Below are 23,965 nucleotides of genomic sequence, written 5' to 3' on the forward strand. Positions count from 1 at the left end.
AACTCATAAATTTATGTATGTTTTGTCAGATCAGAATTAGGTTGTGTCGGTTGGTTGTGTCGGTTGGTTGTGTCGGTTGGTTGTGTCGGTTGGTTGTGTCGGTTGGTTGTGTCGGTTGGTTGTGTCGGTTGGTTGTGTCGGTTGGTTGTGTCGGTTGGTTGTGTCGGTTGGTTGTGTCGGTTGGTTGTGTCGGTTGGTTGTGTCGGTTGGTTGTGTCGGTTGGTTGTGTCGGTTGGTTGTGTCGGTTGGTTGTGTCGGTTGGTTGTGTCGGTTGGTTGTGTCGGTTGGTTGTGTCGGTTGGTTGTGTCGGTTGGTTGTGTCGGTTGGTTGTGTCGGTTGGTTGTGTCGGTTGGTTGTGTCGGTTGGTTGTGTCGGTTGGTTGTGTCGGTTGGTTGTGTCGGTTGGTTGTGTCGGTTGGTTGTGTCGGTTGGTTGTGTCGGTTGGTTGTGTCGCTTGGTTGTGTCGCTTGGTTGTGTCGCTTGGTTGTGTCGCTTGGTTGTGTCGCTTGGTTGTGTCGCTTGGTTGTGTCGCTTGGTTGTGTCGCTTGGTTGTGTCGCTTGGTTGTGTCGCTTGGTTGTGTCGCTTGGTTGTGTCGCTTGGTTGTGTCGCTTGGTTGTGTCGCTTGGTTGTGTCGCTTGGTTGTGTCGCTTGGTTGTGTCGCTTGGTTGTGTCGCTTGGTTGTGTCGCTTGGTTGTGTCGCTTGGTTGTGTCGCTTGGTTGTGTCGCTTGGTTGTGTCGGTGTTTTTTTTTTTGGTTTGTTTGTGGTTTTTTGATTTTTCCATTTGCTCTTTGTTAAGTGTTAGTCTGGAGGAAATAAAATTTCTTTAGTCCTGCACGAGATCATAGATATCTCCTGTATTCAATTACTGCTTTTTCTCTGACAGACCGATTTCACTAAAAAGTGTACTTTCTAAGTGTCTTTGTCTGTGGAAATCCATAATTTTGAGCAGAAGCTCTAATTCTATGTTATCTCCCAACGAGGCAGACATGCAAATCTAGGCAGGAAAGCTACTGTTTTGTTCCACAGGTAACTTTGCAGGATTAGTTTCTTATCTAGAACTTGGAGATGTCTTTCTGGAAAAGTTGAGTGTTAGAGTGAGCTTTCAAACTCGTGTCTTAAACATGTAGCAATCAGATAAAGAAATGCCAACCAAGATAATGGGCAAGAACTGGGCAGTAGCAAGTTGTATGTAATGTTCTGCCTAGGAAGAGATCTGTCTGTCAGCATGACCACAATCAGATGCTGCTCCTGAGAGATCTGCAGTCAAGAGATTGCTGAGATTTCTTCTTTTAGCCCCAAGGCCCCAGTCCCACAAAGGATAGGGTAAATCCAAAAGGATTATGCTCCACTGTCACCTGTCAGGTTCACCAACAGTATCTAACCTGAAACCTCTTACTGGCGCATACTGCGGGAGCTGAATTCACATTGTTTTTCACCTATACTTTGTACTGTCGTTCTTTTTGATTCAGAATTTTTGGCCATCCTTTTCATATTGCTGCTGCAATTAACAATAAGTATAGTGAGCTTAGTCTGCTTGACAGTGGATTTGCCATATATCATAATACAGCTGATTTTAATTTTTAATTTCTCTTGTTATGCTCTTAGGTGATTCTGCAGGAAAAAAAGTGCAAACTGTAGTACCATATTGCTGATGTTTGCCTGATCTTTGGGTTTGTGAGAATTTTACAACCTTCCTGGGAAGTTTGGACTGAGTTCAGGAAGCCTTTGGCCTTGCTATTGTCAGAAAACCAATCACTAATCAAATTGTTTAGTTGGTCTGAACTGTAGTGACATAACTTTCCACTTGATGGCAACAGAGGTGGGATTATGTCACTTTCTGCCCAGTTTCTGGGCTCAGGATTACATTTGGTTGAAATACTGATGATAGTGGTGGATTTACAACTTGAGTGGACAAAGCTGTCACACAGCTTTGGTAGACACTGAGCTTCAGAAGGAACATTAGAACAGTACTTTGGTATTTGCATTTAACATCTAAAGAACAAGCAGTGGGCAAACTGAGACCCAGAAAAGTCCTTTTCTGTCAGCACCGAACCCCTCAGCTGTATAATTAAAATGATGCTTCTATTTACTTGGTAGTGCTTCAGTCTTCTGAAATTATCTATTTGAGCAGTTATTGGAATATTCTACAAAAATACTCTAGATATCACCTGCCCTATGTATTCAATAGAGAATGAAAAATACCTTGATGTAATCTGCTTTTCATATAGTTAGTGTAAGTAACTCCTACTTCATGATTTCAGTGGAGCTGTTACTGAACAAATAAAAAATTCTGCATATACAGACTCTCAAGAAAAAATAAATGTTGCTTTTCCAGAGGTTTAGAAAACTTGCAATTGAAAACTTATCATGCAATACTTGCAATGTGATCATGACACATTAACCAGTCTTTTAATTTAGGTTACCTATCACTAAAAAAAAATTAGAGAATTAATATCTACTTCAAAGGTAAGAGCTGGACTGGAGAGAAGAATATAGTCATTTGCAAACATAAGTGCTTCAATTACAGATCTAATTTGTACCAATTCTCTTCTGTTACTGTTATTGTAACTCTAGTTACTAATGGTAAACGTTTTCCTCAAAGTATAAACCTTATACAGAGGGAAGCTTAGTCTTGTTGGAATATACACATAATAATTTAATGTATTTGAGTATAAGATTAAGAATGTGGAAAAAAAAGTTTAATCCTATACTGTTTTTAAGGGTTCCCATACTTTGTGACTTTGAACCTCTTCACCAGCATGTACGTGCTCTACATAACCTGGTAAAGGCAGCACAGAGTTTGGATGAAATGTCACAAACCATTACAGACCTGCTGAATGAACAAAAGGTATTTTTGTTTTTCTTTACCAAGAAAAGAGAATATTATATTTAAGAATAGAATTCTTAAGAATTTTCATAATATTGTATTATTGTCACTTCAGAAAGAAACTGTTTTTCGAGATGTAAAGATCAGTTGATCTCATAACTGCATAATAAGTTTCCTTTCTAATCACATACTAGTAAATATTCTGAGAATTTTCAGCTCTTCCACGAGTGAGTCTATCTAGCAAATAGTCAGATCATCTACTGGATATTTTCTAAACATTTAACAGATGCTTATATTCCACAGAAATTTTATAATTATTCTGTTAATATTTCTGTTTTCTTCCATTTTCTAAAGCTTCTGTGTGCAGAATTTGTGCGTTTTCCCTTTGTTGCTTTAGTTTGTATTTAATGAAGTTGTTGTTACTTCTCTAGATTTTTGCATTGCTTCTTAAGTCCTTTTGGCACAAGCAGTTAAGGAGAATTTAGGGCCTCGGCTGTATGTCCCCATTAGCCTGAATACTGATGTGTCACTCTTTCGTTGCAGCCCTACCTTGCGGGGAAGGGCAGAAATACAGGCAGTCTTGGTGAATAAGAGGAACAGATGGCAAAAGGATCTCTTCCTAGTTTCACTCTGCCTGTCAAGCAGATTCTTTCCCTTAGAAACTGTTTCTGCCAGTCACTTTTGACTGCTGTGCATTCAAGCCTCTAACTTTCATAATATACCAAACAGGGTCCTTTTAGCTTCTGACTGTAGACTGTCCCAGTGGAACTCTGGGTGAATTAAGCAATGCTTAAAATTTTATGTGAAGTTGACTGCTTCAGACTGCCTTTAGCAGTTTTGATATAGAAAAAAGGTGTCAATTTTGTGGGACTTGATGTTATCATCTACATTGTAAGTGTTTGTATGCAGTTTGACTAGCAGCATCTTCTGTAACTGCCAAGGCTATGGGCATGTTAAATTAAGAATTAGCAAGTTCCTGGTTAAACCAGGTGACACGAAGTCCTCGATCTTATTCCTCTGGGACTTGAACAAGAGATTTACTGTAAGTCTTTCATTTGTGTAAAATAGGAGATCTAGGCTGCTCTTTCTCCTGTAATATAGAAAAAGTATGTCATTTATGTAATTTCCTAGCTCTTTATGAAGATTGAGTTTTATATGAATGGCCATTAAGAACAAGAGTACTAGGGCCTGACCACTGTACTAGGCAACGAAATGGCTATGAATGGTGTAAATTTTGTGAAATCTGGGAGTTGCTGAACATACTCTTCCAACAGACCATTCTCTGAAATATAAAGTCCACCCCCAACTTGGAGCATCCTGAAATCTATCTCACCAGGATAATGTTAGGTGTTCTAACAAATTATTTTTTCACTAAAGCTTGCAATGTCAGAAGAGTGTTAAATAAATCAAAGGAGTAAGTTTTAATTCATATTAATATGCATAGTAACAGTAGCAAAATAAACAGGAAAGGTGCCTTACTTGTTCAAGTCTTGATGGCTTGCCCTTTTTGGTTCAGACTTGTTTATCTGAGAAATTTTTATCAGTATCTGGCTGCAGAAAAAGGATATTTGCCAAACCAGGACGATCTGTTCTTCCCACTCTTCTGTTTTACTGTGCTTTGACCAGTTTGGATTCTTGGCTGACTCAGAAATGTCAAGTGCTTAGACAGATTTGGATAATTGTCTCTTTCCTTTGAGTAAATTGCATTGCAGAGAGCTGGGCTGTTCATGATGTCATCTTGAAAATGCCCATCTCTGTGTGTGATTTCAATGCTTCATTTGAACTCTTTTTTTGGAATTGAAGCAAATAGATCTGTCAGATTTTTTACTTCTCAATAACACTGTTTTTGTTACTACTTGATGAAAAATACTAAGTCTTTCTCTGTGTTGCTTTGTTCCACAGATGATCTAAAAGTGTTTTTTAAATTATACTACTCTTACCTGTGTTCTTTTTTGAGTAGAGTTACTGAAATAATTTGAAAATGTTATTTTCTTATCCTTAGTATTGCTGGGAAGTTTACAGTATATAATTGGAAGCATGAGTAAACATTTAATAATGCTCCTGTAGATGCCTACAGCTTCATGCACTTACACATTCTGTTGGTGAACTGTGAGATACTGTCTCAGCTTGGTACGGAGTTGGTGTTGACTGTTGTTGTGGTTTGAGCCTTGTTGGCAGCCAACCACCACGCAGCCGCTCTCTCCCCCTTCTCTTCTGGCAATGAGAAGGGACAGAGCCAGGCTTGGGGTCAGAGATAGGACTGGGATGGGGAAAAATCACCCTTTATGGGCACAAGCAAAAGGCAGACTCGTTAGGGGAAGAAAAAAGAACATACATCTATTACAGACACTAACAACACTTAACAGAGTATGACAGTGAGAAACATTGCCACATCTTGAGAACACCTTCCCCCCACCTCTCCCTTCTTCCCAGGCTCAGCTCTGCTCCCGATATCTCTACCTCCTCCCCCAGCAGCACAGGGGCAGGGTATGAGGGGTGCAGTCAGTGCTGCCACTTCCTCCATCTTCAGTGGGGGGAGCTTCTGGGACTTCTTCCCCCCGCTCCATCGTGGTCCCCCTCTCACAGGAGACAGTCCTCCACAAACTTTCTCTGACATGAGTCCCTCCCACGGGCTGCAGCGTTCCCCACACTGCTCCGTTATGGTTCAGCAACTTTCTCCAACTGGATTCCCTCCCACGGCTGCAGCCCTTCCCGAGCTGCTCTGGCGTTGGACACCCCCGCATGCTGCAATCCTCCCAGCGCTGAATTACAGCAGAGGGGGCTGCCTTTTCCCACAAGACCCCGGCCTTCTTTGGGCACAGCACCTTGCTTATCCAGGTGAAAAACACAGGCCATAAATCAGTGTCTGCTCCACCATAGACCTTCATGGGTGGCAGGGGGGGCCGCCCTGCTGTCTCCCCACAGGATACAGGGGGGTCTCTGCTCCGGCACACCTCCCCCCTCCTTTCTTCCTCCGTTCCTCCACTGACCTTGGTGTTCACGCAGCTGCCGCAACTCTTCCTCACAAGTCCGACTCCTCCTCCCCACATCCCTTCTTAAATATGTTATTGCAGAGGTGCAGCTGATGGACTCAGTTTTGGTGCAGAGGTGGAGCTGACTTGGAGCTGGGGGAGCTTTGAGAAGCTTCTCACAGGGGGCTGCCCCTATAGCCTCCTCCCTACTACCAAAAATCCCCACCACTCACTCAAACCCAGGACAACTGTGCACTTGTGAAGTGTTGCCCATGCAGCAGATGTTGCTCTTGTACTCTCCCAAGGAGACACTTTAAGTCTCAACCTCCCTTTCCATACAAGTGGCAGCGGAAGCCTGGTTCTTCGAGTTGGACAGGGATAGTTTCCCTGGTTTTTGGCGGTGCAGCAGTTTACCTCTGTCTGGGTCAAGTGAGAGTTCATCCTCTTGCATCAGGCACAGCAGCTGGTCTTTTGATAGTTGCTTTAGGCAGGAGGAGATAAAGCTGTGGCTGCAGACAAGTGAGCAAAGAGCAAGTCAGAGACAAGATCTCCAATATCTTAATGGGAATGTTAGTAGCATTTCTTTCAGTGTCCTCATAACTCTTACTATTTCAGTTTTCAAGTTCATAGAACATTAATGACACACTTCCCTATCTGATACCTGATTCCTTTTATTTTTAGTATTACAGCAGGGTACTTGGAGAACAGTGTTGTGGATTTGTGTTTAATTTGCTACTACTTGGAAATCTGGTTTCCTTTTTGAAGCTTTCTGCTTATTCTTTGTAATTTAATGGTCTCACACCAAAAATATTGCTGTGCTCTCTCATTTTGAAAGTTTAAGCAGATCAGTGATTGGGTTAAAGATGTCCAGGAGAAAGTTAAGGTTGCCCATAGGAGTCAGGTAAGATGATTCAAGTGTCTTCTCCATGGTTAATAGGTGATTAACATTCTGGTATTAAAAGCTTCTCTTGTAAGAGAAGCTGGCTTTTCAAATCAGGTTATGAATCTACCATTTGTTCTACCTGAGTTTGAAATTCAAACACTGTAATCCTTACAAGAATTGCCCCATTCCCTGTTTATGTTTATCATAGTAATGTAACTAGAACAAGGCATGTAATCCAGAAACTCTTGAAAATTTTAAAATTAATTCTGCTTCTCTGTTGCTTCTAGATTTTTCTTGTTTGTTCTTGACTCCTTTTCATTTGTCCTCACAGGAATTACAGTGTATGATACATCCATACATTGCTGCCTGTAGATTGTAAGTAGACTAGATGGCAGACACCAGCTTCTCAGGGAAATAGGAAACAGTAAACAGTCGTCCATATAGTTTCAGCTACTCAGTGTGAGGTTTAACTCTTCACTAGGCAGTAATATGGAACAATAAGACCTAGCTCACCACAGCCAGTGCAGAAGCATGGACTTTGTTACAGCTACAGGTCATGAGGAAAACAAGCTCAGTAGACTGTTGTTCTGCACAGTGACAATTTTTTTTTTTCTTTCATGCTACGTCCTTTACCTTCTAGGATGATTCTTCAAGGATTCCAAAAGTAGATACCATCTTTCCTTTGCATATGGCTTTCTGTAAGGCCTTCTAATATATAAAGCCTTTGAAGTGCTTTTTTAGTCTGTGCTTACTGACATCTTTGTTACTAGCTTTTATTACTGTTAAAGCTCTGGTTTGTGTTAAATGTTTGTCACTTAAACCCTATGCTTTGAATCCAGACATGTATTAGCATATACAATATCCTTCAACAGGTATTTTTCTAAGTTTTCTTGGACAGCAAGCTGAAATTAAAACCCAAGGAAAATGCTTAAATTGGACTAATAGTGCCTTTAACAAAAGGAGAATTTCCCTTTAAGTTTTTTTGTCTCATGTTTTATGTTAATTTTTGATAAATAAAGACAGTATTTTGTATGTCATGGACATAAGGTTTTTTACAGTGAGTTTTCATCACTGGATTTCAAAATTATTGTATGATTTCCTTTCATATAGATGGAAAGGTTAATGGGAGTGAGGTGTAAATACAGCTCTGCTAAATCGAAGAGTGTCAGAGCTGGAAATAGATTCTGCCTAAATCTCAGTTCAGAATTCAGTTAATCATATTACATCTCAATTAGGAGATGATTTAGGTGGTACAGAGAAGAATAGGGTCCCTCTTTAGGTAGCAGCCATTTGGAAAAGATTGAGAAAACAAAAACCATCTATTTATACATCAACAGTCTAATATCTGTCACTTCTGTGTGTTGTTTTTTTTTTTTGTTTTTTTTTTTTTTTTTTGGTGCTCTGTTGCTGAACATTTATTGCCCAGCTCCACTTACTGTTGCTAGTCAATTAGCTGAGTTCAGTGGGTAGCAAAAATTTCTTTAAAAACTAACATACTAAAGAACACCAGACACACAATTTAAATGCATGGAGACTACATGGATGGTTTGGAAAAGAGGTGCAAGCAGAATCATCAGGGTTATCAGCTGGAGGCAGTGTTGACTTTTTGGAAAAGAGCACCATTCTGAAAGAACTCCAGCACTTTGAGACTGAACATCTTCTAGGAATCATTTACTGCAAATTTTCCCCTGAGTCTTTAGGGACAGTTTCTTTTCAAGATGGTCATGTTCCTCAGATGTATAAGATGAAACAAGTCCTTCAAGGATGAAGGATGGAAAAGCAAGGTAAAGGTTGGACTATGGTGTTGCAGATAATCCATTCAGAAAACTCAACACCTCTTACAGTTTGTGATCCTAATGATCTTACTCATACCTCTTCATCCTACATGTCACAGATACTCTCCTTATGTATTTTAACTGTGCGTATTTCACTGTCAGTTTCTTACAAAAAATTACTTTGCTATCCATCCTGTTACAAACTTGTCCAGCAACGCATCCTTGCTGAAGCTGTATAATGCTTTTTGACTTCCACTAGGGTGTGTTTTGCACTTGCTAAAGCTTAAGGTTTATATTTTTGTTCTAAGAATCTGCAGGTGATATTACTGTTGGCATTAGGGCTCCTATATTTCCCTATTGTATTCAAGAGTTAGTAGTATAAAATATTACAGGTGTTGACCATTTGTTTCTAGTACTGATAGATGTGAAGATAGTAAAGGAAGAGGACTTTAATATGCACTTCACTTACTCCGTCAAACAAAACTTGCAAGCAGTAAATTTATTGTTACATCTATTAAATACCAAAGATAAGAAGATCTATAACTGAAATGTAGTATTTTAGATGCATCATACTATAAGTTAAATTGAGTTTTAGTCACATACAGAAAGCTTGAAAATCAGAGAACACAGTCTGTTTGCACAGTCTCTAAGGCCTTGCAGAGGTTGATTATTTTTCTAAAGCACTTCAGAATGGTGCTTTTCTGAATTTCAAGTGCTCAGAAATAAGTGCATATAACTTGGCTTGCAGTTACAGCTGTTATAGCTGTGATAAATCAAACTGCAGCTGAATTCACTTAAAGTATATATTCCATGTCTGTATAGAAAAGTATGATGTCTTTGAAATAGCAAAGGTTGGTTTTCAAACACTGTGCATGAATTTACATTTTACAGCAGAATATGCTGGAACATGAGATCTTGCTTTATAACTCATAGTAATGAAGAAGAACTAATGATGATGAGATTTAAACATGCTACCTAACCACAATTAATTGGAAAACTGATTTGAAGGTATATTTTTAGCCTTTTAAGTATCAAAAGTGCTGGGAATTGATCAGAACTACTTGGGAACAGTTCTGTGAAGATGGAGAAGCTTTACTTAATTGGTTTACAAGCTGCTGTTACTCATGGATGATTATGGGTGGTTATTCTAACCATTAGCTTTTCAGCTGAATATTGAAGGATCTGGTGCTAGAGAATCAGGTTTGATGATATCCAAGGTCTAGAGGTAAAATGCCAAAAAATGGGAGCAATGGGAGCAGCATGGAGGGGGGAGGGGGGAAGCCACTTAGGCTGAGATATCCAGCATTTTGAAAAGTCAGAATGTTGCTTTTAATTAGAATGTGTCCTTCATTATACTGTATTACCGCTACACTCTCACAAGCAGAGCAATCCTCATGTATGTTTTTGATACGTTAGTAGACAACAGCTTTGTTGCAGTAAAGCTTTTTGTAAACATTTTTAGTTTAGTATATTAATAGTGCTTGGATTACAATTATTTTTAATAGCAGTATTATCAACAATAAAATAAAATATTTTCATAACAATTAGGAAAACTGAAATCAGAAAGCTGTTAGAAAACAAAGCCTATTTCTGACTTGTTGCTTATTTTTTTTGTATCATTCACAATTATGTTTCAGCCCTTTCAAATACAATTATATTTAATCTATGTAGGACTTTTGGATAGATGAACAATTAATACTTATGTATTTACAAATGGTGCTTTTTCTAGATTTACTGGAAAAATCTCTCAATTTCGGCAATTTTTACTTAAATTTTAGTCATACGTACTTGGACTGTTACTCATAACAAGTCTGACTTCTTAAGTTAGTGTTTTGCCTGGTAATTTTTAATCAATTTAAAAATATTAAGAGTTTTGGCTATCACTTTGTTAAGTGTTTGTTTCATATTTTATAACCTGTAGGCCTCCAATAGTCAAGCATCGCCACAATCTGCTACCACACCACGGATGGAAAGTACGACAGGAACTGCAATTGCTACCTCTTCAAGAACTCCTCCATCACTCAGTCTTCAGGGTCCCCTGTGTCCTCCTGTGTGTCCCCCAGCTCCATTAGAAGAGTTGTCTCCAGACAGCATTGATGCTCATACATTTGATTTTGAAACTATTGCCCATCCAAACTTGGAACAAGCTCTTAAGCAAGGATCACTAGATTTGGATTCATTAGCAGAAAGTCCAGAATCTGACTTTATGTCAGCAGTAAATGAATTTGTAATTGAAGAAAATCCAGTATCTCCTAATGTAATAAGTGATCCACAAAGTCCAGAAATGATGGTGGAATCTCTTTATTCTTCAGTTATCAATGCAATAGACAGTAGACGTATGCAAGATACAAATTCTCGTGTAAAGGACGTTTCAGTAGAAAATGCATCTCACAGTGTTTGTATGGAGAAGTGTAGGGTTATTACCCAAGACTCAAAGGTACATTTAAGAGGTATAAAAGAAGATCTTTGCCACTTTAGAACACTTGTACAAAGAGAACGGTGTGATTTTTCCAATTCTTTAAAATGCACTTCATTAGAAATAGTAAATACTATTGAGAAGGTAAAACTTTCACTTGAAAAAACACTAAAAGATAAACATCAAAAAGAATTGCAGTCTTTGAAAAGTGAGTATGAAACTAAAATTAATAAATTATTGGAGGATGGTGAAGAAAATAAAAAGAAGATTAAAAAGTTAAAAGGTGACTTATTAGGCCTTGAGGAAGTTATTCAGAATAAGAATGATGAATTTGCAATGGTGAAAAATGAGAAAGAAGCTGTAGTGTGCCTTCAGAATGAAAAAGACCAGAAATTACTTGAATTGGAATGCCAAATGGAGACACAAAGTTGTGAAATTAAGGAACTGAGGCAGTCACGTGAGATAGTACTTGAAGACTTGAAAAAGCTTCATGTTGAAAACAATGAAAAACTGCAACTTCTGAGGGCAGAACTCGAGAGCTTAGAGCAAAGCCGTTTAAAGGAGCTGGAAAACAACCTCCAAGCCAGGCATTTACAGGAGTTTGAGAAGGTGCTAGCTGAGCACAAGGACTGTTTAGATAAATTAAAAAAAGAGAACCAGCATAGACTTGAACAAATGCAGGAATCTCATGCAGTAGTTGTGCAAGAGAAACAACAACAGGTAGAAGAATTACAACTCAAGGTTTCAGATTTATCTGATTTGAGGTGCAAATTAGAAGTTGAACTTGCCCTGAAGGAGGCAGAAACTGACGAAATGAAGCTTCTTTTGGAAGAAAGCAGAAACCAGCAACAAGAGACCTTAAAATCTCAGATTGATAAGCAAACTGAAAGCTTAAAAAAGGAGATAGATAAATTAAACAATAAAATACAAATTAACAGTGAAGAATATCAAGTGGGTTTATCGGAACTAAGGACTCTAATGACAATTGAGAAAGATCAGTGCATTTCTGAGCTAGTAGACAGATATGAAGAAGAATCAAATTTGCTTAGAACGGAACTAAATAAAGTAACGCTTCTTCATCAAAAAACTTCTGAGGCAGAAAAAAGACTTTCAGAGCAAATAACGGAACTACAAAGTAAGTTAGAGTTGGAAGTGAATGCCCTAGAAATGGAAAAAAACAGAAAAATTGTCTCTCTGTGAGCAGCAGGAAAAGTATGAAGCTATTATCCATAAGCTTAAGGAAGAGAAAGAACTGTTAGTGTCTAACCAAGAACAAGACAGGCAGTTGCTCATTCAGAAGCTCAATTGTGAAAAAGAGGATGCAGTACAGACTGCTTGTAAAGAGTTTGAATTACAGAGGGAAGCTGCTGAAAAAGGGCTTTTGGAAAAAATACAACAACTTGAGATGCAAGTAAATCAGAGGTACTGTAAGAATTAAGTTACTGTGTTTTCCTAGTATTTTAAAGTAATTAAAGTGGTATATTCAGGTTGCATTATGCAGGAAGTAAAATTTCTATGTACTTTTAATAGTGTTTACCTTGGTTGGTCTCTATATTCAAGTTTCAAGTTACTTCCATTTTGATATTTCAAGATACTTCCATAATGATATTCTTGTGTGTGATGTTAATCTCAAAAACTGTAAAATATCTTACACAATATTACTTCCAGACATCAATGAAGGTTTTAGGTATCAGTCTTCTAATGTTACATTGAAGGAGTGTTTCCACAATAGCGTGTTGCTTGAAATTCTGATTTTGATGGTCTCAGCCTCTCTCTCTCTCTGTTCCCATCCTTTGCTCTGGTATTGGCCCTTTGTGGCTACCTTTTAGGCTCATAACTTTTTTTGATTGGCTAACTATACACTCTAGGTGGTGCTAATTGTGGCATGAAAACCTGTGTGGGAATATATGTATGATTGACTTAAGAACTGTCCCATGGCCACCTGGACTTCATTGACTTTAGCTGCCAGTCATGTGTTTCAGAGTATTCAGTTTGATGTTTATAACAAAGCACATGTGGGCAACAGCATTTTAAAGAATATCCTAACATCATTGTTTTTCATTGTTAATTTCTGCAGGGTTTTTTCCATTTTTAAAAGAAAAATACATTTCCCTTGCCATAAATGCCTAGAACTACTCTTTCTGACTTCTCGTATCTTTCTTACTAGTTCATAATGCCTATCAGTAGAGTAGATTATGATGTTTTGGAATGGAAATCATAGAATTTTTCTATGTGAATACTGCTAGGAGCAATTTTCTGTTTCGAAATGCTAGAATTTTTCATTTATGTTCTTGTAGTGTGAAGAAATGCAGCAGATAGATCTTGTTTGTATGATACCTAAATAGAGCATTTTTTTCCCTAGGTATTGTGATATACTAAGTGTGTGAAATGGGAAAAGACCAATAAAAAGGACAGAATGGGCATGAAAGCTAGAAGAGTACTGCAGAACATGAATACAGACTTAAGTTAGCATTTAACTTTCAAATACGAATGTAACGTTAATAAAAAAGGAAGGAGAGGGGAAGTTATGCAGAGTTCAACACATGCACACCATCCTTTTACATAAAGCAAGGGAAACCTGAATATCTGTTCCACTTGAATTATCCACTTCAGTTCCATTACCTGAGGATTTTGATATGTGAACATATCCATCATTAAACAATGTATCAGTGTCTGCTTTGTATGTCAGTGTAAAAAAAAAAAAAAAATCAAGATAATTAATTGAATTAAGATTGGGATATGATGAAATTAAGAACTGCCTCTTAATTGAACAAAATATTCTCTTCATGAAATATGGTGAAATGAGAAGTAAAAAGGTGATAAACTCTGTTCTTTTCTTTTTATGTGTATTAATGCACTGTAGAAGTTCTAAAAATTTGACTCATCAGGAAAAATATGTAGCTGTGTCACCAGAGTTTTTAAAAATCCACCATTGACACTTAAATTTTAACAGCTTTGAGCACAGCTGCTTGTATTCTTATACATTACTACCTGTTTTATCCAGTTTGTATTTCAAAGAAATATTATCTCCTTCAGTCTAAAGGAGTGTTAGTAGTTTGTTATGAGTTCTGTCAAGTAATTTAATTTTCAGTGTGATGTTAATATGTATTGCCTCCTAAGGCTCCTGTTTATGCCTTTAATCTGCTGTTAGTTTTTTTTTCTCTAGGAATAAAGACATGCTGTGTTTTATTTTCAGAGAGCATATATCTTAAGTGAATCTGTCTTAATATTTCAAAGTCACTGTCTAGCTTGGTTTTTGAGTTCCTAAAACCCCAAGCTATGTCAGTAATTCAAGTTGATTTGTTATCCTCATTCAGTTGTCGTTTAGCAGTTAACTTGTAATGGTAGAAACCAGCTTTATTTGATGTATGCCTATATGCTTGTCAGATAAATGCCCTTTTCTGCAAGAGCAGTGTTACATTAGCCATCTGGAAGGCATGGACAGGGAGATGCATTGTTAAATTTGACCCAAGTATTGCACTGGTATCAGGAATTTAGCTTATGAATTCACAAAAAAAGCTAACAGAAATATTTAGAAGTGACAAAGAAATGTTTGTGACCAACATATGGAAAATTAATGTGTTTTGGTTATAATGTGCCTGAAATTCAAGTCATGATTAGGAAAGATAAAACTGCAAGGCATTTGCAACTCTTTCTACTGAATGTAGTATGTACTAGCCAGGATTAACTGAAAAACACAGTTTCTGTAATGACTTTAACTGTTAAGCAGTTTGCTGGTTAGTTAAAAGATTTATAACACTGTAAAGAATGTTAAAAATAGAATAGGAATCCTGACTGCTTTGAAAACTGAATTACAGCTTTGGTATCTTCCAGCTTTGGTATTGTACAGCCACTTCTTTCAGACCACCATTGGTAGTGAAGCTTCTCTGTAAAGCATGTGCTCTCTCCCACAGCTAGGCTTAATTTAGAAATAAATTCAGATTTAATACCTCATGAAAATGCTTTCTCGGTGGCACAGAAAAATTTTGCCTGGGTGTCTCAGGACTTGCTTTGTTCTCTGCTTATTTTACTTCTGATTTCTGGAATGTCAAAGGTTGTTTTGCCACTGAGAACTTCAGTTGACTTTCAGAGCTCTTCTATTTAGAACTTCTCACGGGCTTTTTGAGTGCTTAGCTACTGCATGATAGTTTGTATCTTTACTACATGCCCACATGGTAGAACAGTGGTAGTACTGCTAAATACATCCTTTGTCATCTTCGAGAAGTACAGTATTTCATTGCAAAGGAACAGCAATCTCTGAAGAAATGAGCTTTTGGTATTTTGAAAACACTAAAAAAAAAAGTTAGGCATTGTCACTGTTCCCGTGGACCATTGCAGATTAGATGCATAAACCCAATACCTGATATAGTGTCAAGATTTAAGAACTTTTAAGGTGCTAGCATCCTTTGCAGAATAACAGTATTGTTTACTTGGCTGTTGTTTGGCCAACAGTCAGTAGCCCAGATGATGCTGGCTTCAGTTTAGTGAAGCTAACACCTCTGGCTTTAGGCTGATTTATTAACTTGGCATTTAGGTAACCTGGAATAACATGAGTGAATTTTTGTTGCTTGTAAAGTAAGGTGCAGGCATACTTCTTTACACTTCTCAGAAAAACTTATCCCTTGTTTTCTTAACTTGTTAGGGAGAATTAATGGCAGAAACAGAGGTAGGTGAGTGAGTATGTGCTGGATCATATGGTAAAGCAAAGACTAGAAATGGCTGGAACTGCTCATTTCATGGATGCCCAAACTCTTATGCAGTAGGCAGCAATCGGAATTTTGAGTTTCCTGCCTTCTCTGCAATTCAGTTGTCTTTCATATTCTGAATCTTTCTGGTGTCTCTTAGGTTCTGTAGCCCTTTGTATTAACAGAGAAGCTTTGCATTATGAAGCAGGAAGAAGTCTTGGATAACTTTTAGCATTAGGAGTTGTGCTTGTGAGTGTTAATATATTAACACATGATGTTTTGCTTTCAGCACAGCCTACCTAATATCAGGAGACCATACCTCCAGGCTGTCCTGGCTAGTGAAAGTCATTGACACATGTATGTAGATGGAGAGTTAGGTTTGGGGGGATTTTCTTTATATTAAATGTGATTCTGGTGTAGAGGAACAATAGAAACTTAAAATAATACCGTTTTTCACAACTGTTGCTCAACAAAGGGATTCCTCCATCCCAGTGTTTTTCCCTGGTTCCTGGTAACTCAAGCCAAAATACAGAAGAGTGTAGTTAATGCTTTTGTTTCAGTGATGGAAAATATTTGGCCTATGTAACATTGCCTTTTTCAGAAGCCATTTAAGGTAGTTATCCTTCCTTTCTACCTCGGTGACTGTTGATGCTTTTCCTTTCTTTATGATCATTACTGCTGTCTTTCAGATTCAACCCAGGGTTTTGAGTTTTGTCTGGATTCCTTAGCATCAGATTTATTACTGAATTGTTTTCATTATGTGATAATTCTGGAGGCTTTGCATTTTGACATACTGAGAATCTTCAGGCAATTGATCATCATTGTTCCTCTTTTTACTGCTTTCCTCGTCTTCTATTATGTTAGAAAGGTGAAAACAAAAACCTCTCCCCTCAACAAAACTTCAAAATTACAGCCAGTGTAGTACACTAAAAACCAGAAGGCTGAAGAGTAAGAATTTGGTGAGATGCTTATGATGAAAAAGTAGATCTTAAGATTAGTAATGACTTCGAATACAGTAGTTATTAAATATTTCAGAATATATGTCTCAAAATGAACTTCTGACTTTTTGTGTGTTTGCTTATTTCATGTATTCTGGAACTGTACATACTGCAAATTTAAAGCCTAAACATTTTCTTTTAAGTCCTCCCACTGAGTCATCTGCTGAATCAAGCTTGGTTGCTGAACTTCGAGAGAAGCTTCAAGAAGAAAAAATGAAGTTCTTAGAGCAGCTTGAAGAACAAGAGAAAAGAAAGAATGAAGAAATGCAGAACATCAGAACATCGCTCACTGCAGAACAGCAGGTAAAGTAGATTCTTTTTTATTACTTTTGCTGGTTTATTTCTTTTGCTGGTTTGAAGTTATGGAATTGGGGTGGGGTTTTTTGATATGTAACACACATTCTAAATCTCTGCTATTATCTGGAGCCGGGATATGATGTATTAATGGAACCCAACACTTAAGCATTAAAAAAAAAAAAGAACCCAAAACCGCAAACCCAACGAACCCCGAACAAAAGAAACCCACCTTAAATATCTGTGAACTGGGCAATTCAGATTCAATTCTTGTTATTTAGTGACTTACTTTGCTTAAGATAGTGCTATAAATTTTTATCCATTAATCTCCTGAACTCCAGAAAGATACCAGTTAAGTATAGTTTAAGTTAACAATACAAAATTAATTATTTGAAATACTAATTGATTTGGAATGCTCCTTAATGGATTTTAAACTTTGTAGCCTGGGCAGATGGTGTTTGATGTTCAAAGCAAATGTTATATTTTACTTAAACTGACAAATACTATGTTCTCCACACCTCGATACAAAATCGTATTGCACTGGGTTAGTAATTATATCTGTATCCACACAGTTTTTCCTTTCAAAACATCTTGAATCTCTCAGATTTTGAGATGAGTCTTCAGTTCTTACATCTTGATTAGTAACAGCTATTAACTACTGCTTTGTTACATTTAAACATTAAGAAAGGATTTTCTTTTTTGAGCACCTCTGCTTACTTTAGCTATGGTAGGATCAGCTAAGGACAAAGAGACAGCATAGTGGTCAGCCAGCGTAGTGAATGAACACTATGGATCAATTGGTACAGAGAGGAGAAAATTGCAGACAGTTAAAAAGAAAGGAATATTTTTGAAATTTTTGGCCTGCAGACATTAATACTGAACTTTCTATAGTAAATCTAATAGGAATATTTCATACATTTATTTGGTAAAAGTAGGATTTCTTCTTCTATCAGAATATGCCGTAATATGCTATTTTCATTGTTATCTAATAATATTTTTCATTTGGGCAGCAGATCCATGGAAGGGAAGGTTCTGAGGCATTAACAGTGTATTCCAGGGAAAGATGGAAACTTCAGTTAAAAAACTGAAACAACAAAACAAATGAACAACAACAAAAAAAACAAAAAAAAAAAAAACCCCCAAAAAAACCCCAAACACATAAAAAGAACCCACCTCAGAACAGCAATGTATTGGTCAGTGCTGAAGGCTTACTGGACTAGCTCTGCTAATCACTGAATATTCTGGGTATTCAAGCTCATGCTTGATGTAATTTTTTTTTTTTTTCTCTCTCAGTAAAGTTATCTTAGAGGTGTTACTTGTGCTTGTGGTGTATGATAGTTTTGTTAATTGGACATACACCAAAGGTCACTGTGCACTATGTTTATAATTATACTACATGTGTATATTGGACTTGGGAGAACCAGAGGGATAAAAATTTTTAAAAATTGTTAGAGAAACCTTAAAACAAAAGGTACAGAGACGTTATCTCTTCACCACAGTAATATGTAAACAAGCTTAATTGCTTGTTTAATTATAATTTAGGAAACTGAAATGCATTGTATCGTTTGTACTTTTTTGTTCTAGTGATGTATTTTGCATTACGTTTATACAGTACATTCCTTATTTCAGTAACACTTCTTTTTGTTTTCAGACCAACTTTAACACTGTTCTGGCAAGAGAGAAAATGAAAAAAGAAAACATAATTAATGATCTTAGTGACAAATTGAAAATGCTTACACAACAGCAGGAAAAAGATAAGGGTAAGTGAAATTCTGAGGAAGTATTCATCTCTTAATTGGATAATTCCATTCATTGCAGATTGGTTTTGATCCTTAGTGCTGCTGTTAAAAGAATTTTTATTTACTTGTATCATAGATCTGATTGAAACACTTTCTGAAGATCGAGCTCGCTTACTTGAAGAGAAGAAGAAGCTTGAAGAAGAAGTTAATAAACTTAGAAGTAGTAATTTTTCTCCGTCAACCTACTTGGCAGCAGCGTCGGAAGCGTGTGGAGCTTGCGCAGCTGATATTCCCCCTGACACAGACAGACTGGTTTCTGACATTGCAGCTGAAGGGAGAATGGACTCCACAATGGAAACCAGTATGATGGCTGTGCAGTAAGTATGGGCCATTGTAGTAGAGATACACAAAGCATGCTCTCATTCTTTAAATGCGTGCTCTTGGGTGTTGTGAAGTACAAATAAGCATGTTTAACACTCCTTCTGCCTTTGATGTTCTTGCTAAAAATATTCTTTTAAATGTGCGCGTACAATTGTGGTGTCACAGTCATCAGAAATGTGTCGTTTTGAAGACTTAAAAGTATGCAACTTAAAGGTGAAATCTGTCTCCACAATTATGACATGAAAAAATAGACTTAGGTATATGAAATGCAAGTAAAACAGGAGAACAATTATGATAGTGAATGAGCTGGGTGGCTGCATGTTACTGGCAGATCTTTTGAGCAGTGGCTGGCTCTCATTTAAAAACAAACAAATTTTATGATTGTTTGTGCACATGCCTGCTATAAGATCACATCATGACATTCCTTGATAAAGGGGAAGGGGCGATAGGTATGCTGAGTAGAAATTAGGCTGAATCCTCAGGATTCCAAACAAGTAATGGGACTCAGGCTGATTAAATGACCTTGATGGATTGATGTTTTATATGATTGGACAGGACAGGTATTCAGCATCCCTTTGTTTGTATAACCTCTGAATCATCAGTACTGTCAGCTGTGATGTACCGCTGACTTTCTAGAAGGCAGTGATGGGACTGAGAAAAAACTTTGCAATGATTTAAACCCTTGAGGAAAACAGCTAGGTCAAGCAACTCATGTACTTCAAACTAAATTTTTAATTTAAGATTGGTTCTTTTGTGTTTGGATCTGGTTGATAATCTGGATTTACCAGAGATTCAAATAATGTGTTGATACCGCACACATTTAACTGTTTATCACCCTCGTTATTATGGAGATTTAATTAGGCAGGGGCTAGTTTGCAGGTATGTATCTAAAGCTGTGCTTGAAATACTGAGCTGATTATAGAGATCAGAGGGAACTTCCCGAGTTTTTTGCAGTCATTGATTTCACTGTATATTCTACTTTGGGTGTCCTACAGTAGCAGTGCATTTTGTTATTGGCATATAATGCCTTGCTTAGTAAGTTCAGGGTCTACATGTAAAGCTAGTAGACTATGATCTGGTTTGGGTGCATGATTATGAAGTCTTCTGAACTTAAATAATTGTGACCGGTACAAAGTTGTCCTGTTGGTGGTTGTCAGGAATCCAGCATACTGCAGATGTATATTCTCTTTTTTTCATTACTCATTTCCATGAAAATGTACAGCAAGTTCAGAGCCTTGATTCTTACTTTAAATGTATCTAAAATAATTTTGTAAAGGTTTTTGAGTAGTAAAGACTGTCAAGTGTTCCAAGATAAGGGGTTATGATGATGAATGCAAAAATCCCATTCTTTTTGTTTTTAATTTCATAACAATTCTTGTAAATTTCTCTTAACAAATGTAGAATATTAGGCTTAATAACTCTGTACTAAAATGAGCACATTCTATTACATGTACTCACTGACTAGGATAAGATAGCACATGATATGTGTGCACTAAAATAGGACTTATTACTAGAAGATACTCAATTATTACCATGTTTAGTGCAGTGTAAGAGTCCATTCAGAGTAGATTACTGAGAGAGAATTTACGAAAAATGGGTCCAGAACTTTTGTCCAGGGCATTCCAGTTGTTTAACTCCATATAGAAACTGGGGAAAACTAGAAAAATTTTAAAAATCTACGGTATGGGTATGTTTCTGCTATATCAGCCTAACAAAACAGAAACGGTCAATGTTTAGGTTTTTATTAATTAATGAGAACTATTCTTCATGCCAACACTTTGTACCTCCTTGTGTTGGAGGATTGCATTTCTTTAAATCTCTTATAGTAGAAATACTCATTTTAAGATCCTTTCTACCATGTCTGAGGGCATTTGGTTTTGAACTGGAAGGCACTTCTGAGTATTAGCAGTCACATGGAATGCTTTTTTATGCTTTTACACCTGCAGTAGGTTTTTAATAGGCTTTTAATGCACTGGTTATGATTGCATTGTCAGACTTGCTCTCTTCTAATCCTCCTGTAGTCTTTCTAATTTGTTCAGGTGATAAATATCACAGGTTGTGTCGTGTTACCCTGAATGGACAGCAAACCTGCTTTGTTCTCTTAACTTGGTGCAATGAGATGTTTGTGAAGACAGATCTTGACATCTTATTTAAAATTAAACAAAAGTTCAGATGCTATTGTTTCCCTCTTATTTCTGAGGCTCCTTGAAATATCTGTCTGATTTTATGCTTCAGAACTGTACACTGCAATGCTGTTTTCATTTGCATGGGAGGGGAAAAAAAGCTTAGAATCCCCAATTAATTTCATTATACCCCTAATATTATTAAAGGCTTCTTATTGTTCATTAACAACACTTAACGGAAGAAACTGTCTGCATGTTTGAATTATCCACTTAATACAGCTTGCAAATTTTTACTGTTGTTGAAAGGAAAGCAGAATAAGTAACTGTAGGCTCCTGGTTGCTACCCCTTTTCCTAGAATCTTTGTGGAAGATCATTAAGGAGTTGTGACCTATGCATTTTCCTCACTTTTGTGCCACTAGCTTTTTGAAAAATCCAGAGTACTTCTTACCTCTCACAGAAGTAATGAACCTTACTGGGAGACACACTAGTGGAATGAGGTGTTGCCAGATAAGCAAAAGCAGAGTTGTTAGATATACTTACATTCCTTTTAATCAGTGCACATCACAGCTGATGCTGCCTTACCCAGGGTAATATACCCAGAGCACTAAATAACTTTGTGGAAACGAGGATGAAAACAGTTGTTGCATACCAAACTGAGCTTGCACTGATAATCAATAAAACACTGAAATATCCTCTCTCTAGAAGAACTATTTCTTACAGTAATCATTCTAGTCCTGAACTCTCAAGGCAGGTTTACAAAAAGAACTTGAAAAGATAAGCACGGGAAGAAATGAGCCAAAAAAAAATTTAGCTTAATGTGTTAAAAGGTAATAAATATGCAGAAATTATTACAGTTTTCTGTTGACTTCTTCCTATAACGTGAGAGCTAAACGGCCTCTTAACCGAAGTGATGATAAGCATGGCTTAATTATAATCTGTTCGTTCTACTTGGCATTTTGCTTGGAATTATGGCATGTTTTGTCAGGCTGGACTAATGGACTTTATGTCCAAAAACTTGTTAATTTTCTTTTCCCAACCAAATCAGTTTGGACTACAAAATACATTGTTTCTTCCCTGTTAAACTGCCTCTGTGTTTTAGGAAACCTCTTCTTAAGATGTTAGCATTATCTTATTGTGCCCCAGTGCTCAGTTCATATCACAGGCAAATGGAGGCAAGTAGGAAGTTCACATTAGTGTGTCTCTACCAGAGTCCGAGGGCACAGAGCTTTTAAACTACAAAGATTAGGAAAATATGACACTGTAGAGCTGAATCTTTCATCCTGACGTTTTGCAAATAGTGCAAAATATGCAGATATAGCCCCATTAACTTTATAAACTAATCAGTGATTGAGAATTCACTGGCTTGTGGCAACAAAGAAGCTCCTTGGGTTTAAAGTAAAAAAAAAAAAAAAAAAAAAAATCCCCCCAAACCTGCCAGAAATGTTGATGCTGATTCTTAATGTATCTTTCTGTACGGGTCCCTCTGTGCTAGCAAATACATGGCACTCATCACTGAGTGAACGATGGGTCGGGATGGAAAAGATAGTTTTTCATCAGGAAAAAAAAAAAAAAAAAAATCATTTTTAACCTATCCATTTTCTTCTTTCTATTTTAGTGAAAATGTCCATATGTCTGAAGAAAAACAGAGGATCATGTTGTTAGAAAGAGTGAGTAGACTGTGAGGTTAAGCATTACAACTAAGTACTTACAAGTATGTATGTGTGAAGTTGTGCCGTGGCCTGTTACATACTCTGATGCAACGTAGTAACTGCAAGGCTTAAATATAATTCCAGGGAATGTTTTTTCATTGTACTTGTTTCACATCGGTATAATTTGTTGAAGTAATTTAAAATAGGTATTAATACATTATACCTGGCCTAGTTTAAAGTTTGTTTATTCTGTTTATGTAGGTGTCAGTATGAATGAGTCAGGTGTAGTATTTCTTCTTAGGAGTGACAGGTGATTGATCTAGGGAATTTTTATGCCAAAAAAAGGTTGGATTACTTTTTCCAATTAAGGCATCCAGAGCAGCTGGACGGGAATTAAGATTGATTTACCTGTTTCTTTTTGGAATATGTAATTTCTCCTCTTAGACTGCTGTTACGTAGATGGCTTTAATTCTACCTGGGGTGCATTACAATCTTGACAGTACTGCTTTTGTAAAAGGTGGAATAACACTTGTTATGAATGTGCTTAAAAGTACAATTTTCTGAAGTAATTAGCTCCTAAAGGCTAGAATTTTATGTTTATACTTCACCCCCTGCTTCTTCCAAATACATACCTTAAATTTTCACTTCTGTTTAGAGCTTTTATTTTGAGCATAGCTTTCAATGTACACTGAGTAATAGAACATTTTTGATGAAATAAAAGTTGTTATTCTTGGTAGAACATTAGATTAACCCTTAGTAGTTACACTGGAATCTTTCAGATTCTAGTAATTTCTAACTATCCAGACATAGCTCTCTCCATTCCGCTTGCCTTTTTTTTTTGCCTTTTCAAAGTTGACCTTAGAGGGTAAAAAAAAAAAAAGCACATCTTTAGCTTTCTAGGATCACTTAGACTAAAATCTGTGATCAGTTAGAGAACATGAATGTTTTCTGTTAATGGGTTGTGGCATTGTGAGATGCAAGTGGTTGGATGTTTCTGACTAGGAGAATTTATGTGCTTTATTCTGTCATCTGCTTACAAAGGATTTGTCACAGGTAGAAGCTATAAACCAGTAATATATTACATTTCTTTTGCCGTTCTATCAGTTAAATGTTTTTCTAACTTGAGAAGGATGAGTATGGAGATAGGCATAGCTTAGCAGTAGGATTTATAGTACTGTGGTAATTGCTAGACTTAATTTTTTTTTTTTACGTCTTTGTTCA

General features: G+C 37.0%; 1 protein-coding gene across 1 annotated transcript in view; it reads left to right on the forward strand.

Annotated features, from left to right (window-relative positions):
• The window catches only part of RB1CC1 (RB1 inducible coiled-coil 1), a 77,783-nt gene that overhangs the window by 43,562 nt on the left and 10,256 nt on the right, over positions 1 to 23,965 (forward strand). The window contains 7 exon segments of the mRNA XM_042797853.1: positions 2,723 to 2,849; positions 10,380 to 12,065; positions 12,067 to 12,296; positions 16,701 to 16,860; positions 18,503 to 18,611; positions 18,727 to 18,967; positions 22,711 to 22,762. Of these exon segments, the coding sequence (XP_042653787.1) occupies positions 2,723 to 2,849; positions 10,380 to 12,065; positions 12,067 to 12,296; positions 16,701 to 16,860; positions 18,503 to 18,611; positions 18,727 to 18,967; positions 22,711 to 22,762 (2,605 nt within the window).

This window comes from Tyto alba, unplaced genomic scaffold (genome assembly GCF_018691265.1).
Source record: "Tyto alba isolate M040663 unplaced genomic scaffold, T.alba_DEE_v4.0 Super-Scaffold_27, whole genome shotgun sequence".
Lineage (NCBI taxonomy): Eukaryota > Metazoa > Chordata > Aves > Strigiformes > Tytonidae > Tyto > Tyto alba.